Raw genomic sequence first — 17548 nt, 5'->3', positions numbered from 1 at the left:
AAGTAAAAGAAGATGGAATCAGAGATGTTCATGATGATTTTTAAGTGTTTTCAAGCCTATGTAAACGTCTTTTCTGCCATGATTTGGTTGGTTATATGGGCAGCAGGGGGGAGGGTTTGTAACGGTCATAGATCATAGAATCATAGAATGGTTTGGTTTGGAAGGGACCTTAAATATTGATCTAAAGACATGAATGAGCCTCCTCTATCTGTTAATCCAAAAGTTCTTTAATGGATAAAAATAGAATCAAATTACTTCACATAAAACCCCCCCCGGGTATTATTTACTGAGTTTCAAGCAGAATGACTCAATAATATTCTGAACATTCTCATGTTTAGGTCTTGAATAGAGTGACAGAGGGTTACTTTGCAGCTAAGAGGCTAAGCATTTTCCCCTGTGTTTGCTTATAGACTAGTGACATCATTTGCTCTTCAGTTACACTTCAGTCCTGATAGGAATACTAAGTCTTGCTGAAAACTAAAGTAAAGGCTTTTATTAATATGAAGTGTTTGCTTTGAGGAGGTTTTCAACCTGTCAATGTGTTTGTGGCCAATATAACTTCAGTTGCAGCCAACTTGGAGAATGTATTTGTGAAGGTTGCTATGGATCTGTCTCAGTTACTCTCCTTGTGATGTTCCAGTCTGTTCAGCTCTGATGAGGAGCTGTTTCTGGCCTTGTGGTGTGGACTCCAGTGCGGTCCCTGCAGGTGGACCCAGCCAGCAGAATTGATATGACTGCTTCTGCTCTTACCAGAGCTATAGCATTATAGTAAAGCATAAATCACAATGGAACATCTGTACTGTGGGTCTCAAGGCATATGTTCCTTTCAAATTCATCAATCTGGAGAAAACAAAACCCGATCCAGAACACAGACACATTACCTTGTCTTTCTGAACCGTAAGCGGGATTGTAGTTATTCTGAACTTACCCTCATGACCACTCTGTCATCATCTTGGGCAGTTACAAGACTTTGACTAACATCCTTATGGGAAGCCAAGCTGGCAAACAGTCATGCCTTCTTCAACAGGGCTGTTTCTCAATATATCCTGATGTTGAATGTGCACAGCAGCAAAACTTTATTCCCACTTGATGGGTTTGGTCAGGTCAGTCCTATTGGTTGACTTGCCAGAGCTTGTAGAAGCAATACGCTGCTGTTCTACTTTCTTGTCTGTGCTGTACACAAAGTCATCTGGTTCAGGAGTAACCTTGGTGCTTTGCTGTGCTTTTGAGGTGGTGGTAGGTAAAGTACCGTCAGTCTTTAGTGATGTATAACTTGTGGAGACAAATTGAGATGGGAGAGAAGCCTTTTCTTGGCTCACATCACGTTTTCTAAGGAAAGTCTTTGGCTTAAAGATGGGCTACTCTGTGTGGCTGGTTGGCTTGGTTTATTTAATAAAGCAGTGCATTGCTTATAATAACAGAAGCCTTTTGTGAGCTTCAGGGTCTCGAGACTGTGTTTTGTCTTTCCAAGCTCTTTTGCATACTGCTTTGACACAAAAAGACGTGAAAATCCCAACTGGACCTCCTGTTTTGGTTTCCTGTCCTGCTGTGCTGAAGTCTTGTTTGAAAGATAGTCATTTCTGCCAGACTCTCATCACATATTGCTAAAGTAACTTTTGCAGGAGTAGGTGCTGAAAGAGTGCAGCTTGCAAGCTGAATTCAAGAAGGCACCGCAATATGGTTGTGGTACACCTGTGTTGCCTCTTTTTCCTGGATGTTATTACACACATGCATAAAAATGTAAATTACTGTTACGGAGCCAAGCACATCAGTAAAGAAGTGCTAAATTTAACATCCTCCAGATGGAAGAGAACTGAATGCAGAGTTGTGGATGCAGTCACGTAGTAGCTTTCCTTTCCACATGAGGTCTTACTACAAAAGAATGGGTCTGTGCTGGAGGATCAGCATCAGGATTGCATGAAGTCAGTGTCTGTAGGAAACTTTGCTGCTCAGTGGGCAAAGGAGGAGGAGGAGGAGGAGGAAGGGGAGATTGGATGCCTCAGGGCAGCAGGACTACGTCTTGGAGATTGGACTGTATGTATCATTGCTTTTGCTACGTGGCATGCAAGACATCAGCTCCAGTAGATACACGTTGCTTTGGTAAAGTTATAAGGAACTAAAAAGAGAATTCATACTGGAATTAGAGTTGCCTACTGGAGTTAGGCAACTCTAACAACACATCATATTGCCAAACGTCATTATAACTAAGCCAAAATATGTTGTGAGTATCCAAAATAACAAAATCTCTACAAAAAAAATGACCTAAAAGACTAAAAAAAAATTAATTTTTAGTCAAAATTTATTATCATGTTTTGGGCTACTGTAATATGCATTTCTTTGACTGAATTACCTGAGTTAATGAATTAAATAGCATTACTTGCAGCTACCATCTAGCCACATGTAGCTCCTGTGTACTTACAAACTGGGAGTATAAAGTCTTGTCTGCAGCTATGGTTGGAAGTAGATCCAGAAAATGCTTTTAAGTGTGGTTTTAGACAATGAACCAAACTTTTCTACACTGATCTGATACCATGTCAATAGTCTTATGGTTTTTTTTTTCCTTTTTATTTTTTTAATTGACTTTATTGCTAGGCCCCATTCTGTGATTATTATTGATGGAATAATCAGGAATGTGCCCTTCTTGCTGTGTGTTTGGAGAAAAAATACATCTGAAGATGGAACCCAATATCCATGTTTTTCAGACACCCCCCCCCCCATCTTTGCTCTTATTAAAGTAAAGAATATGATGTATATTGGGCTGTTTAAAAAATCTAGAGTAGGATGAAGACTCCACTGCAGATGATGCTGTGGAAAGGCTTTGCAGGAGAAGGGCAATCAAGTAGGGATAATTAGAGTTACTGTTTAAATATGCAGAAATTGAAAAGCTTATCTGGAAAAGCAGAGTGAGGTTATAACAGCGTAAGACTAATGTAAAAATGATTTGCAAGCAATAAAATCACATCTCCCTGACTTTGTAAGTACAAAATAATAAGCAGTATTTAATAATGGAGACTGTAATAGTCTGGGTTATAAACCCAGTGGTATGTGATTTTAGCATTAGATCTTACCTGAAGGGGATAGATTGGTTTAACACTGATAGAGTTGAGCTATGTGAGGATTACAGGTATTTGGAATGTATGTGCAGTGAGGGACGAGAGTAATTGCTCAAGATAATCTCCTTGCAGTTAACTCAGAATAATGATGTGAAGTTGGCAGAATGGCAATTCTTGGGTTTTACTTCTTCCTCCAAATCAGTCTGAATGTATGAACGCCTCTGAAGGAAGCAGATGTGACTCTTACTGCTGGCGTGATTTAGAAAGGCTTGATGAAGAACAGAAGAATGTGCTGTTAAGAACAAATCCTCCTTGGCAGAGAAATGGGTAGGATGGTCTTCAAGTTCTTAATAATGTCTGGTATTTGTAACTCTGTCATTATTTTCATTAATTAACTGGAGTGGGTAACACAAACATCACACTTGTTCCACAACTAATATTATTGCTGCTTGCTATTTAGTCTGTGGAACTGAAAAAAAACCCAAACAATCCAGAATGTTCAAGTGGCACATAGGCAATAACATCACTGAACACATATTTATCCACATGGCTTTAATTGGGCATCATCTACTGTCTCACCATACTATACTGAGAGCCTGAATGATTTCACAAGCTGAGCAGAGCCAAACCCTGCCTAATGCTGGGCATTGAGAGGAAGCTTATAAGGAGCTGCTGGAAATGCTGTAATTCAGAAGCTGGTGTCTTCCCTGGGGTTTAGCTACAGGGCATGTGGCTGCCAAGGGTGCCCTGCTCAAAGGAGAGCAGAGTCAAGGCTCTGACTACTTGCAGTCCTTTGAGTTCCTATGGCACTTTCACAAGGGTGCTTAACCCAAGGGTCCTGGCTACCTTCCAAGTAGAGTAATTAAGTTCTGCATTCCTAAATTCCCTCTTGCTTTAATTGGATTAGGAATTCTTCACCTTTTGGCTTTAAACGCGGCTGGCTGAACAACTACTTTAAATGATAGCAGGGTCTTTATTTCAGATTAGGTTATGTTATCCCTGATTATACCGTACATTGTTTTAAGTGTACCGGGTGTTTCAGGAGTGTACAAAGTAGATCAACATTTTACTTATATTTTTAATTGGTTTTCCTTGCTGTACTGAAGTATACTCATTAATGGTTATTCCTGATTACTCTCAACTTACAGGCCTTGTTAAGACTGTAGAACCACAGAATGGTTTAGGTTGGAAGGGACCTTAAAGCTCATCCAGTTCATGGGCAGGGACACCTTCCACTAGAGCAGCTTGCTTCAAGCCCCTGTGTCCAACCTGGCCTTGAACACTGCCAGGGATGGGGCAGCCACAGCTTCTCTGGGCACCCTGTGCCAGCGCCTCAGCACCCTCACAGGGAAGAATTTTTCCTAATATCTCATCTAAATCTACCTTCTAATCAAAGAGAGCTTATAAAAATACTTTAGATCTTCTCTGCATCCAGGAAGCCTTCTGTCTGCTTGTGTGTGCAGCTTTAATCTCATTTGTGTAGTCAGTGAAATCTAGGGCATCACTGAAGTTTAGTCTTCACCGTGCATTCAAATGTTCACCTGATCACTGAGATTGCTTTGTGCTTCGGAAAAACAAGCTTGTAAACAAGGGAATCTGTGCTACATCCCTTCTGAAATATGGCTCCGTTTCTAGCATGCCAGTAACTTCTGTTTGGGTACTGGAGCCTAAATAATTGATTTTCCAGCATGTGTTGTTGCACGGCATTTTAAAACCCAGGCTTCATTGTCAGTGAGTTCTGGGATTCTGCAGACGTTTTAATTGATGAATGGGGTTATCCAAAAGACATATAAAGTAATGAGAGGGAGTACATGGTTTAAATCTTAGAAGTTCATTTTTGGGCAGCACAAATGTGTGCTATGGGTAAAATTCAGATTAGCTCACTTAACGGTTCACCTGGCTCTAATGACACCTAAATTTAGAGCTTGCAAGCATCACTGGCCTATAATCAGAATATGTTTTGCCCTGCATAAAATGGAATTATATTAGTCAATTCGCATTAGCCAAGTCTGAATTCTGTGTCTGGTTGGATTTAGTTGCACTGTGCTGATGACAGCTCCGTTTGGCTTTTTGTTTGACCTGGATATGTGCATCTTTCTTAGTGCTGTCAATCTTCCCTTATGTTGCTCAGTGTACTCCTGTTACTGAAAATCCAAGATCTGTAGCCCTTTATTAAATTATAGTGTACATTTCATGTACCTGTAATATTTACCTTTGGGCATTAGGTCTTTTTTCCCCTCAAAAATAACTTGATACAGGATTTTGTGGGAGTTTCTTACTCTAACATCTCTGAAAGCTCTTGAAATAAGAAGGGGGGGATGACACACGATGACATCTTTCTGGGAAAGTCTTGAAAAAGAAAGAAAAGTAGTAATTTAGAGCACATCTACTTTTTGATTATTTAAATAAGGAGTGTATTTCTTGTAAGTAGTTGCACAGAAGTCTTAAAAAAGCAGGATTTCACCTGTGTTATGGGCTACAAATGCACTTTCTGTAACATTCTGTCCCCTTTCTCTGCACTGATCGTAACGGGCTGCTCTAAACTGACATAAAGGCTTTTCGTTGTGGACTTGATTTTGTTGGTATGCAAAGAGGGAGGGTAAAAGCAGCATCCTGTCTTTCATCCTTCTGGATGAGGATTAATCATGATCACAGCTGCAGAATAATGCAGATCTTAGCTGCTGGGCTTGAAGAGGGGGAAGGGCCAGGGTGTCGGGAGCTGTCTTTACTTCCACATGCCCCTTTAGCCTTGGAGGCATCACGTTTAACAGAGGAGTTGCAAGAAGCAGACTCTCGGAGATGGTTTTCCTTCCATTGACTTAGCAGACCCCCTTGTATTTCAGTTTATGCCTGCTGTTTGCCAGAAGCATTCCTTGACTCCATGTGCACCTTCTCTTATGACAGGATACAGCACAGCCCTGTCTTCACTATGTGAGAGCAGTTCATCTTAAATAAAGGCACAGATTTGCTGCTGCCCCACATTACCTTTTCTTTTCCCCACACTAATTAATTTGTCATGCATCATATGCTTTTTCCTTTAATCATAAGGAATGCATTCAATTTACCAGTAAGACAGGTTTTTTTTGCATGCCATACTTGTTTCCTTGATGATGCATTAAGAAATGGATGCTGGAATGCTGCTGGCTCAAAGGTATACAGATTTAGACCAGTGACTTTTACTCTGTCTCTGCAGATAGCCCTTAAATGCCTTGCAGGTCAGCTGGTTTTGAAATGGATAAAAGCGTGCTCATTCCTTCAAGGTAGATCAGAAGGATTATGACATCTAGGAAGAGGAAACCACCAGACAGCTCATGAGCAGTATAACTAGGGCTGACCCAGTAGCATCTCTAAAGCTTCCAATAAAATTGCCTGAGGAGTCTGCCAAGAAGCCAGATGCTGCTGCTGGAAAAATACCTTCTGTAGCTTGGCATTTGTCCTGTAATTGCTTCCAAGAGGGAATAAACAGTAGCATGACAGTGGAAGGTGAATGGGTCCTCACTGCATGCTACTTGGGTGATTTTAAGAAATGTTTCGAGAATAAGCATGGTTTTGGGATGCATTACCACTCACGCAGGTCTGTATACTTGTGTAGCTGCTTCAGAGCTCTCCATTTGAATGCTCAAGAGCACCTTTAGGCATCTTTCCTGACATTTTAGCCCTGCAGTGTCTTGACTTCTGCTATAAGTAATTCCTTTTACAGGGTCCCTAACCTGTTCATTTAGACTTTGATTTTGTACATGCGTGATACGGTCACCTAGACCTCTCCAGTTGCATGATTATAGCGTAGTGGAGAACGTGTTTCCGAGTGTGGGTGTTTCTCTCTATGGAATTATGATACAGAAAAGAAGACCTGGCCCACGTAGTTTCAAGGGTTGGATTTTCCCCCTTTTGTACGTTTTCCAGCTGTGGGAAAAGTGCCATCTTTTATTATTTAGAACCACTGCTGAATCTTACACACGAATGGAAAATGCACAGAGCTTGACTTCTTATGGGAGGTGCTTCTTCCCTTATAAAGTGGTTAACATTCTTACTGATACAAAGCAGAGGCAGTCTGCAACATAATCAGACACAAGGCGCTGCATTCGCAAATGAGATGAGAACAGATCAGTGAATTCAAGAGAATTATGGATGGTTTGGAATCTCTCCAGTAAAATCTAGCAGCCATCCCCAAATACTTGTGTTTGGTATTGTTCAGAAGTCTGCCTGCTGTTCCTCTTTGCAGTCGTGTGGAATTACCTTCATGACTGGCATTGCTGGCCTGAAGACTGGAGCGTTTAAATGGAATTGTCCAAAGTATTTCTGTAGCTAAAAGTCATTTATTGGTTTAAAAGAGTGATATTTGTCAGCTGTGGAACAAGTGTAAAAATCATCTTTGTTTGAGTGTGTAAATTCATACTTACGCTCCTAGAAAGCCGCTTGCTTTTTCCCCTTTGCTCTGCTAGACAATGAACTTTGGTAGAAACCTGGTGGTTGAGTTTGATGTAATAAATCAAAAGTCCATTTACAGCGAGGTGCAGTCCTCTGATTAGTTTTCCTAATGCTTAACTGCCAAGGCACATGGGCTGAGTGCTGAAAAATAGCAGTGAATAAAGATCCTGGCAGAGGGTGGTGGTGGTGTTGTTGTTGACATTAGGGAAGTTTGCTTTGCTTTGCCAGAATGTCGGGAAGCATTGGGAAAATGGAAGGGCAGGATGTACAGGTGAGCTCTTGGGACTGAGCAAATCTCAAGGAGACCTGGAAAAGTTGCTGCAAAATTCACCTCCATTAAGAAGGCGCGTGTAAAGCATCACTTCAAACTCGACTTCAGATTAGGAAGTAGAGCCTTAAGTTGGATCTTGTGTAGATTTTGTGCTGTGTTGTATTTAAATGGAATGAGAGGGTAAGTCCCAGTTCAGTCTCACTTGCAATATTAAGAAAGTCATCTTGAAAAAAGGAGAAAAGAGCTGAATTGAGGTGTTCCTATAGAGGACAGGAGATGAGTCAGTTGCCTTCAACTTATGCGCCACTTAAAAACATGCTGAGCTGTCCGGGATGCGAGATATTTATTTCTGTAACCTTTTCTTCCAATTAGAAGGCACAAATCCTGATTGTGAGGAATTTGCATTTAAATATAAAACGTGGTGTCACTGACATTGCTTTTACCTTCTCCCTGGTGATGCTCCCGACTGCATACTTCTCCCTTTCCTTCAGTGTGATGATTGCACCACTGCGCGTTGGTAATCATTTAACAGCTCTAATTACAGAATACTGTGATCCCAACTGTGTACTTTGTCCTTTTTCCCTTCTTAGTCTTCACTCTGTTTCTTTGGTGGCGAGAGGATCGCAAAAGAGCTCTTCTGCTTTGCAAATATAAATTCCAAAGACCCTCCTTTGGTAATGTACAGATTTGCATTTTCTTGTTGCTTTAGAGCTAATGACATTGAATTTCAGACATATAGGGGTTGGTTGGTCTGGTGTTGTTTACATCAGTCACGCCGGCATAACTTCGCTGACACTAATGCAGATACACCAGCATAAAATTGGTGTAACTCCAACTGCATTAAAATCAATGGAGTTAGGCCAATATAAGTCAAATGTAGCGCTATTGATTTTGCGCTGGTGTGGCTTTATTGACTTTAATGGAGGTAAGGCACTTTTCTACCAGTGGAACTTAGATCCCAGGCAAGGCTGTGCCTGGGCAGTATTTGTAGCAGTTTGTGAGGTTTGTTTCTTGTTTGTTCTTGCAAAGCATTATCAGAAATGCTTTTTCTGCTTCAGGGTTGGCAACGTAGTAATCTGGGTATAGTAAAGTCTTGGTGTAACGCGATTCATATAGGAAAAGCATTTAGGTAATTCAGTTTCACTGTGAGCACTGGGAATTTCTAGTCCAATCTGAACAACTTACTATGTTATCTGGTAACATAGCAGCCTCTCAGTCTTGGAGGAATGATGTGAAGTTCCATTCAGTGGCAGCGCTGTTTTTCTAATACAGTGCCCTGCAGAAGCTTACAAATATCACTTTCATTTGAGTTTTGCATCTTGGAGCAGACAAATACGCTTAAAGGAACAATGTGTGTTGTATTTATTCCCCCAGCGCACAGGGGGTTTGTTGCTCGTTTTTAGCTCCTTGGGCTGGAGCTGCATTCCCTGCTACACAGGGATGTTGCTTGATGATGCTCCAACGTATATACCTGGCTGAGAGAAGAGGTAGGTGTTGACAAAACCAGTGGAAGGGGTGTTAAATGTTGTTTCATAGAGTTGAAGTAGGAAATGGTCCAGTAGGAAGTCAGACTGAGACTAACTGGAGGGACAACAGCAGCACTGGAATTTCACAGCAGTAACTCTAGTCAGCAATAGAGCGGTGCAGGGAGAGCAGTGAGTTCTGGGTTCTCAGTGCTGGGGAGGGTTGTGGTCTTGGGGGGTTTTGGGTTTTTTTTTGTGCGTGTGTGCTTTTTTAATTATTTATTTTTACTTTCTTTTTTTATACTGAGATAATACAAAGTTTTTTAAGGAGATGAGTTTCAGGCTAAAAGCATTGAAGGAAAGCCATTGGTCTTTAGCAACTGGCTCTAATCTGGCAGTTCTTAAAGGCTTTTGAATACGCTTCCTCAGAGAAATTAGGAACTGATGTAATTTTTTTACCTTTCTTCTTACAAGGGCATGTAGTGATAGGACAAGGGGAAATGGCTTTAAACCAAAAACTAGATTAGATACTAGGAAGAGCTTCCCTGTGAGGGTGCTGAGGCGCTGGCACAGGGTGCCCAGAGAAGCTGTGGCTGCCCCATCCCTGGCAGTGTTCAAGGCCAGGTTGGACACAGGGGCTTGGAGCAAGCTGCTCTAGTGGAAGGTGTCCCTGCCCGTGGCAGGGGGTTGGAGCTGGATGAGCTTTAAGGTCCCTTCCAACCCAACCTATCCTGTGATGCTATGATCATGTAGTTTTTCCTGAGTGCAAAATGCCGTACTTCTGAATATTTCAAAAAGTCTGTTAAGGCAAGGTCTGTGTCTTCTGTTTTGCCTTTGTTCCCAGAGTTCTGTCCTCAAGAATGTAAAATAGAAACTGTGACATTAATACGAAATATTAGCAATTCCCCATTAAAAATATTGATGAAATCAATTAATTCCTGTGAAAAGCACCCTTTTAATCCAGTCAGCATTTTCTGTGAGTAGGAATTTCAAAGCACTTCTGGTGAATAATTGGTGAGGTGGAGTGTAGTATTCACAACTGTATGGAGTGATGTCCAGGAGGAATTGTAGTAATTATTCCTCCTGTCATTGTAATTCTAATAAACATCTTACTTTGGAAATATTTTATAGGTCAATTTTTTGCCAAGATGCTCTTGTAGTGGTAAATCAGCTTCAGTGATGCTATTTACACCATGTGAGGAACTGGGTAGAATGCCTGAAACATGCCCTAGAGATAGAATAATGAAGCGTATTGTAAACCACAATAAATTTAATAAAACATGTTGTTTGCCTTAGTTACTTGTAGGGTTCTTTTTTTTTTAAAGGGCTTCTCGTTTTCAGGAGATATTGGATGTATTTTATAAATACTATACACAAAAAGAAATTTAATGTTATGGTTTAAGTACAAAGCAGTTTTCTGGTGTCGGAAGAATTCAGAAGGGTTAATTGGGAGGTATCATTCTGCTGTCTCATTACAGACATAGTACAAGCAGCATAATAAAGCACATATATCTCCTCCCTTAATATATAGAAAATCAGAGGTGGAAGGGAGTACTTGTTCATTTGAGTGCAAACAAAACTGAGCATGGAATACGGAGGCAGTTGCGAGTAATCTGCGTAGCTTAGGGAGGGGGCAGAAGCAGGGTGTTGGGTCTCAGAGGAGTGTTTGTTACTTGCAAAGGGGAATCTCGGGAGTTTTACAGGCCACTTGGCTGCTGAGGGGATGAATTGTTGTGTGGGGTCTCAGTTTGTGCACATGAACAGTAAGCTTCCTGTCACCATTACAGGCTACAGAGGCACCAGTAAAGAAATAGTAGGAAAAAGCAGTGATTGAGATGTGATGCTCTAAGAGAGATTCTCTTGACTTTGTCACTAGAAGCAGTATATTATGCTGTTCTGTGGGCAAATGACAAAACTAGAGAAGAGGGACTGGGCACATGCAGCAGGCTTAACAGAGGTTATTTTCTTTTGCAGGCCAGACAGAGTTTTAATGCATGAGTTGGCTTAGATTTTGCTGCTAACCACATTGTTACAGAATTTGCTTTAATGAAGTATATACAGAGACAGCTTCCCCTGTTTGCTTTTCTTTTCCTCCTCATTTTTCCTTCTGTGTCAATATCTTAAGTGCTCTTTTTTGCCTCATTTTCCTTGTTTTCTGGTTCTTACTTACAGGCTTTATTAACTGAAATATATAAGTGGTGTTTGGAGCAGTCCCTTGGGTTTTGGTTTGGAATTAGTGTCGTTCCTTGTGTAAAAGATGAATACTCTGATACCAAGTAGGATGTGCACAAGGCCTGACCCTTAGGGAAATGAGCCGATGAGTACAAAATAGTGTGAGCAGTTCCAGAGGGTTTCATGGCCTCCTCTCTCTGAAGGGTATAAGGACAATGGTGGCAAAGAAGGGTTTTTGCACTGTCTTTGTGCGGTCCCATCAAAGTTCTCTGCGTTAGACGAGAAGTTGATGAGTAACATTTTTCTCCCTGGCTAGAAGTCCTTCATGCTTCAACTGTTTTCCATTCTTCAGGATCACAGCCCTTTTAAAATAGTTTTGTCACATTTTGCCCTTTTAATATGTTTGGGTTTTAACACTTGCAAAATCATAGGCATCACCGTTCCCTTACAGATGATTATACTGGGTGCTTTGGAGGAAAGGAAATGAGTTGCAAGACATCAGAGGTATGAAAGCAAGAGCTAAGGATGGCAGCTTAGGTTTTCTTTTGTCAAGCCAGCATTTGGGAGGTACCATCCTCTTGTCAAATCCCACTTTGGGACTCCGGAGAACTTAAATTCCCAGGGAATGCCAGGGCTGAGTTACAAATCCATTCTAAGACTGCTTTTCCTTTACATAAGCAGATGGAAATTGGTTTCAGGGGAGGCGACTTCTTAAGTTTGGAAGCCCTGAAGAAAATTAATAAATTCATGTATTTTAAACCTGGGGGGGGGGGGGGAAGTATTGCAATTGGGTCTGACCTCCTTCATAACTTGGGCCAGGGGAAGTCTCCTCATAACCCCTTCATGAGCTTGCTGAAGTGTGCTTGAAAAGACAAATGATTTGACAGAAGGTGTTGTTTGATAGATGCAGGGGGGGGAGGCAGACGGAGCATGTGAGTCATTTCCCTGCACATAAAAGGTCCAACCTGTGTTAATCCCAGCTGTAAAGTGAATTTACAGAAATACTTCTTCACTAAGGCTTTAGGTTTTCTGGCAGCGTAGGAGTAACGCAGAATGCAGGCTTAAGGCTTCTCTTGGAATTAAAAGCTGGTTAATTCCCAAATGCGCTGATTGTGTGTTCCTGCTGTAGTCACTTAATAAGGGGGCAGAAAATGTCAGTATTTTGTTAAAATGAAGAGCTCTGAATCCTCTTTAGGAAAAGCTGAGGCATGCACATAACATTGTGGTTGGAACAGTAATAAGGCCCACAAGAAGATCTTTCAAAAGGATACGTGTAAGATGATGGGTTCTTTTTTAAATGCAGCTAGCAAAATTCTGCCTTTAGAGCTGGGAGAGAAACGTGGCGGTGCTGATCAAAGAAAATAGCATCTCATTGATAAAACACATGCTGCAGTACTTCCCACAGTTGCAAGGCGACGGTAGTTAACAGCGGTGACCTAGATTGGAGGAGACAATAAAAGCTGTTGCGGTGATGAGCAGATTGACTGCCATCCTCATCTGGGTAATAAACAGCTGAAATATGGACGGCATAGGAAAGTTTACTAATGTAGCTTGCAGAAAGAGCTGTGCTTTTGGAGGAATCGTCTCTGTGGCAGATTCAGTTTGAACTGTAGCTTGCATCTGGCAGATGTTTATGTGCTCCTTTCCAAAGATACCCATTACTTTATTCAAGGATCTGTGAGCCTTCGGAAGTATGACCTGCTTAAGTTTTAAAGTAAATCAATATGTGAACCTGTCCAAAACCAGATGTACATTTCCTTGATAAATATTACTCAGTGGGATAGCCTTGAGGGGATACAGCTTTTCTGGAGAATTTCAAGTGCGATAGTGGTCATAAGTTGTTGTTTAAAATACTCAGCACCATTCAGATGCTACTGTTTCAGCTACCCTGTTGAAAGTAGCTGTCAGTAGGAGATTAAATTCTTGATGCTTTGAACGTACAATTCTAAGGCATTAAAACTTGCTTAACTCTTGACCCTGGGGGTGTTTTGTGTTTGTTTTTTCTTTGTTTTGGCTTTAAAAAATGGACCTATTATAAATGTATTCCTTTTGTTAGGTGGTTCATGTTAGTGCTTCTTGTAAGTTCTGCAGTTCATAGAATCATAGAATAGTTAGGGTTGGAAAGGACCTTAAGATCACCCGGTTCCACCCCTCCTGCCATGGGCAGGGACACCTCACACTAAACCATGTCACCCAAGGCTCTGTCCAACCTGGCCTTGAACACTGCCAGGGATGGAGCATTCACAGCCTCCCTGGGCAACCCAGTCCAGTGCCTCACCACCCTTACAGTAAAGAATTTCTTCCTTATATCCAATCTAAACTTCCCCTGTTTAAGTTTGAACCCGTTACCCCTTGTCCTATCACTACAGTCCCTAATGAAGAGTCCCTCCCCAGTTCAGCTTTAGGTTAATATAAACCCAAATTCTAGAAGAGCACACTGTCAGTCCAGCTGTGACTCGAGGGGTGCTTTAAGTGCGTGCCACTGAGCGGTAAAGACCAATGCATCCCTACTGTGCTGTGAAACTAAGTATTATTACATCGGGTTGTGTGCAGGGGGAGGGTAAGGGAATGGGGGTTGCAAGGGACATCTGTTCTCTGCAGCGCTTTCCTCCCGCTTGCTGGGGGGGATTTCAAGCATAAGCGAAGAGCAGCTCCATCAACAGTGGGGTGAGGTGGTTCCCTCACAGCACAGTGAGTGTGTGGATCCTTGCCTAGGCGTGGTGGTCACTGCATATCACGCTCCACCCTGACCGTGCCTGGGGGGGAGACGTCCCCCTGTCTGTGGACCTGGCCTAAGAGTGCTTCAGATCCTGAAAGCTTGTCTTGGGGCTGTTATTTTTTGATCTCTTTGATCAACCTTCATTTGCTTTCTCCTTTTCTACTGTTTTCTTGACTAATGATGATAAAGAAAATGCTTTGAGTTCATTTGTGTGTTCCAAAAACGTGTATTTAGAAAGCACTGCAACTTCAGGTTTGTAAGTTGCCTTATTTTCCCCACTTTTTTCCATTATGGCACTTTTTCAGCTACCATATAGGAGGAACAGGGAATTCTGTATTTCAAATTCAGTTCAGCGGAGTTGGAAAAGCTACCTTTGAATATTCTATAATACACATACAAATTGGAAAAGCTTATTAAAGAAAGCCCCTGACACACTTCAGCAATATTAAATCACTTCCGACGGTGCATGGCGGTGTAATGTTACTGAAGCATTTTAAAGTGTTAAAAGAGCCTGGATTGGAAAAGTAGTAGTGGCTTCACAGCCCTTGCTGTGAGAAGCAATTTAAACTGTCAGAATTATTTCAATGTTTGCAGTTTATTACTTTCTTAAGTGACAAAGAAGGGACATTAGTAAATAACTATAACTGCAGTTAATCTCTGCCAGCTAACCAGCTGATATGCTGGGTTAATATCTATATCAAGTAGTTAGTTAATAACTGGGCAGCTGTTCAGACAGGCCAGATGGACTTCACTGTAATTGTGCTAATAATGAGAGCTATTTTCACAAAGAGAAAGGACAATAAGATGCATTTAGTGAGGGAACATCATGACAAATGGCTTTGGGACAGTGTGGTCCTCTGCCCTCAGCAGACTGGCTGAAGTAGGTGGCTCATCCTTCGAAGCAAGAAGGACCAGCAGTAAGAATGGGAGTCGTGGTTTATTCTTTGGTTGGTTGGTTGTTCTTTGTGTATTCTTCACCTCCACAGCCCATGTATCCCCAGTCCTACTTGCAGCTTTACAGCCTACGTCCCTCACGCTGCTCCAGCACGTTTCTACAGTGACTATTGTGGGTTCACAGCCAGTACATTATCTATCCCCCAACAAAAACACCTTATGTAAAGCTGTAGTTAGCTCTCTAAATGTTATCTTTTTTTGCCTCCTATCCTATTTGTATTTTGTAGGCTTAATTAACTGTATTTTCAGAGTCCTTTGCAAGAAAAATGACTAGATAGGTGTTAAGAATTACAGCTTTGTTTATATGGAGGCAGATTTCTTTATACTGAAATCATTATCATAAGCAAGAGGAGTGGCAAAGTGCAATGCTCTCAGTATGAGTAATGAATCCATTTTTCATTTGTCTTTGTTCAAGTAGGACAGTGAAAGCATTAAAAGAGCATTTGAGGAGTAAAAATCTGAACTTACCATCAGGCAATATGTTTTTCCCTGGGAATTGTTGCAGTTAAGAATTGAGTCTTTGCACAGTTTGCTGTTGGTGACATTTCCAGCTACTTCCTGGACTGTAGTCTTTGTCCTCCAGCTGCTGGTCCATAAACGCAGGTCTTCTGTATGCCTCGTTGTGTCTGTAGCCTGTGAAGACAGCTCAGATATGCTAAAACATCTCGAACAGGACTAGGTGACTGTATTTAAGCATCTGTGTTGGCTGTTGACTCTGTAGTCAGAAGACTTCATAGGTTTCTTCTTCAATAAGCTTGCAATGGTTTGCTTTGGTGTTTGTTATGTTTTAACCTCAGAAAATGATTGTTATTTTTTGTTTCCTTCTTTCACAGCACTTGAAAGGAGTGAATGAGATGAACTGCTTGGGTTTATAGTATCTGAAAGGCTAAATCATTCTCTTGGAGAGACATTCTAAATGAGCCTGACCAAGATCCTGGATCTGTGTGAAGAGGACTAAGGATATAGGATGTCAACTGAGACAGAACTTCAAGTGGCTGTTAAAACCAGCACAAAGAAAGACTCCAAAAAGAAAGGTAGTGACTCATTTCTCTTTACTGGTATTTATTTTGTACTTTATTTGAGCTCCTATATCAGGCGCCTTTTATGCATCTGTGATTCTTGTGTTGTCTGAGTGCTCAGTGAAAGCAAACTTTGTTAAGCCCAGTGGAAGTCTGGTCTGGGAACAAGGGATTTGATTCTCTGACATTAAAAACACATCGTATTGAAATACATTTAAAATGGAAGAAAAAACTTGTTACAATTCATTAATTTTTTACTTCTTGTGTATAATTCTTTCACAAATGGAAAATCCAATTTAAAAAATTGCTTTTGGCAGAAGAGAGCATGTTTTTTTTTTCTCTATTGGTTTGTTTCTACTTTGTTTTGAGTTAACCAGAGCTTAAATGCACTTTGTGTTACTGGAGGTTGAATCTTACTGGCGCTTTGTGAAGTTACAGAGAGCTAGTGGCGATCTACACAGAGATTAGTTGTAATCTGGTAAAGGAAACGGGGAGAAAAACTGAAGGAGAAGCTGTGAATAAATGCATGGTTGGATACATTCATATTTCTATTTACAATTCTTTGGACTGATCAGCATGAGAAATGAGATGTTATGGATTTGGCACTTATAAATAGGAGTACCGAGAGATTTTAGTAGGGGATTTTGTCCTGAGATTTTTATTCATATCTTTGTTGCTTATGGTTTTAATTACTGATGAACCTGGGGGCAAAGTCCTTGACTTCCAGTGCTAATTCATGTTATTCTTTGTAGCCCTCTTTGATTTTTGTTTTTAAACCTATACAGATAATGAAATTGAGGTTGAAAGCAAGTTTAATATAAATTGCGCAAGGAAGTAAACCAGAAAGAGAAAGTCATACCCAATAGCTTTAGTACATGAGCTGTCAACATCTGAACTTCCATGTTCAGTTCGTCATCCTGTTTCTTTTTATGGGTATATAATTTAGCCAGTTACTTCTGAGGATTTGTTATGGTTTTTTAAGACAAAAATGAACCCCAGCTCAGCTTTGCTAATATATGTGTGTGTTACCAATTTTACTCATCTTAGATAACTTGTTCCGCTTCTGGGCAGCTATACCTTTTACTGCAGCGATCCAACCAAACAGTAATGAAGGGCATTTTGTTTGCTGTAGCTTCTGTATCAGAAATACATATATTTGAGTTTTTAAAGGGACACACAGCAATGAAAGAAATATAAGTGTTTGTTGGGGAAGATGGTTTAGAATCATGCCTACTCTAGGCCTGGACTATCCTAAATGATTCATTTAAGATAAAAAAGGTGTAGTTTGTAAAGGCACAAATAGAGGCACTTTGATGTAAATGAAAATGTGATCTGAGAGAGATGTTCAAGGCAAATAAGGAATGTGAAGATGGTTTAGTTGTATGATCATTCAGTATTTAGGGGCAGGCAGGAAATTGGAAAATGCCAGTTCTTTGCTATACAGATAACATCTTTTTGATGTGTGTCTC

At 40.9% G+C, this 17548-nt stretch overlaps 1 protein-coding gene across 12 annotated transcripts in view; it reads left to right on the top strand.

The window, feature by feature from the left end:
* Positions 1–17548, top strand: part of DAB1 (DAB adaptor protein 1) — a 479582-nt gene that overhangs the window by 337860 nt on the left and 124174 nt on the right. For 7 of the 12 annotated variants that reach the window (XM_062623134.1, XM_062623133.1, XM_062623137.1 and 4 more), the window contains one exon: positions 15894–16094. The exons of 3 other annotated variants lie outside the window; for them this stretch is intronic. In XM_062623134.1, coding sequence (XP_062479118.1) covers positions 16028–16094 — 67 coding nt within the window. In that variant the 5' untranslated portion in view covers positions 15894–16027. Of the gene's footprint in view, positions 1–8352; positions 8427–9126; positions 9240–15893; positions 16095–17548 lie in introns of those variants that run through there. 2 more of the 12 variants (XM_062623138.1, XM_062623136.1) reach the window with 2 other exon arrangements.

The sequence above is a fragment of the Pezoporus occidentalis genome, unplaced genomic scaffold (assembly GCF_034315485.1).
Source record: "Pezoporus occidentalis ecotype Australia unplaced genomic scaffold, CSIRO_AGI_Poc_V1 ctg25, whole genome shotgun sequence".
NCBI lineage: Eukaryota > Metazoa > Chordata > Aves > Psittaciformes > Psittacidae > Pezoporus > Pezoporus occidentalis.
The sequence above is the reverse complement of the archived record's forward strand: the minus strand, read 5'-3'. Positions and strand labels throughout refer to the sequence as shown.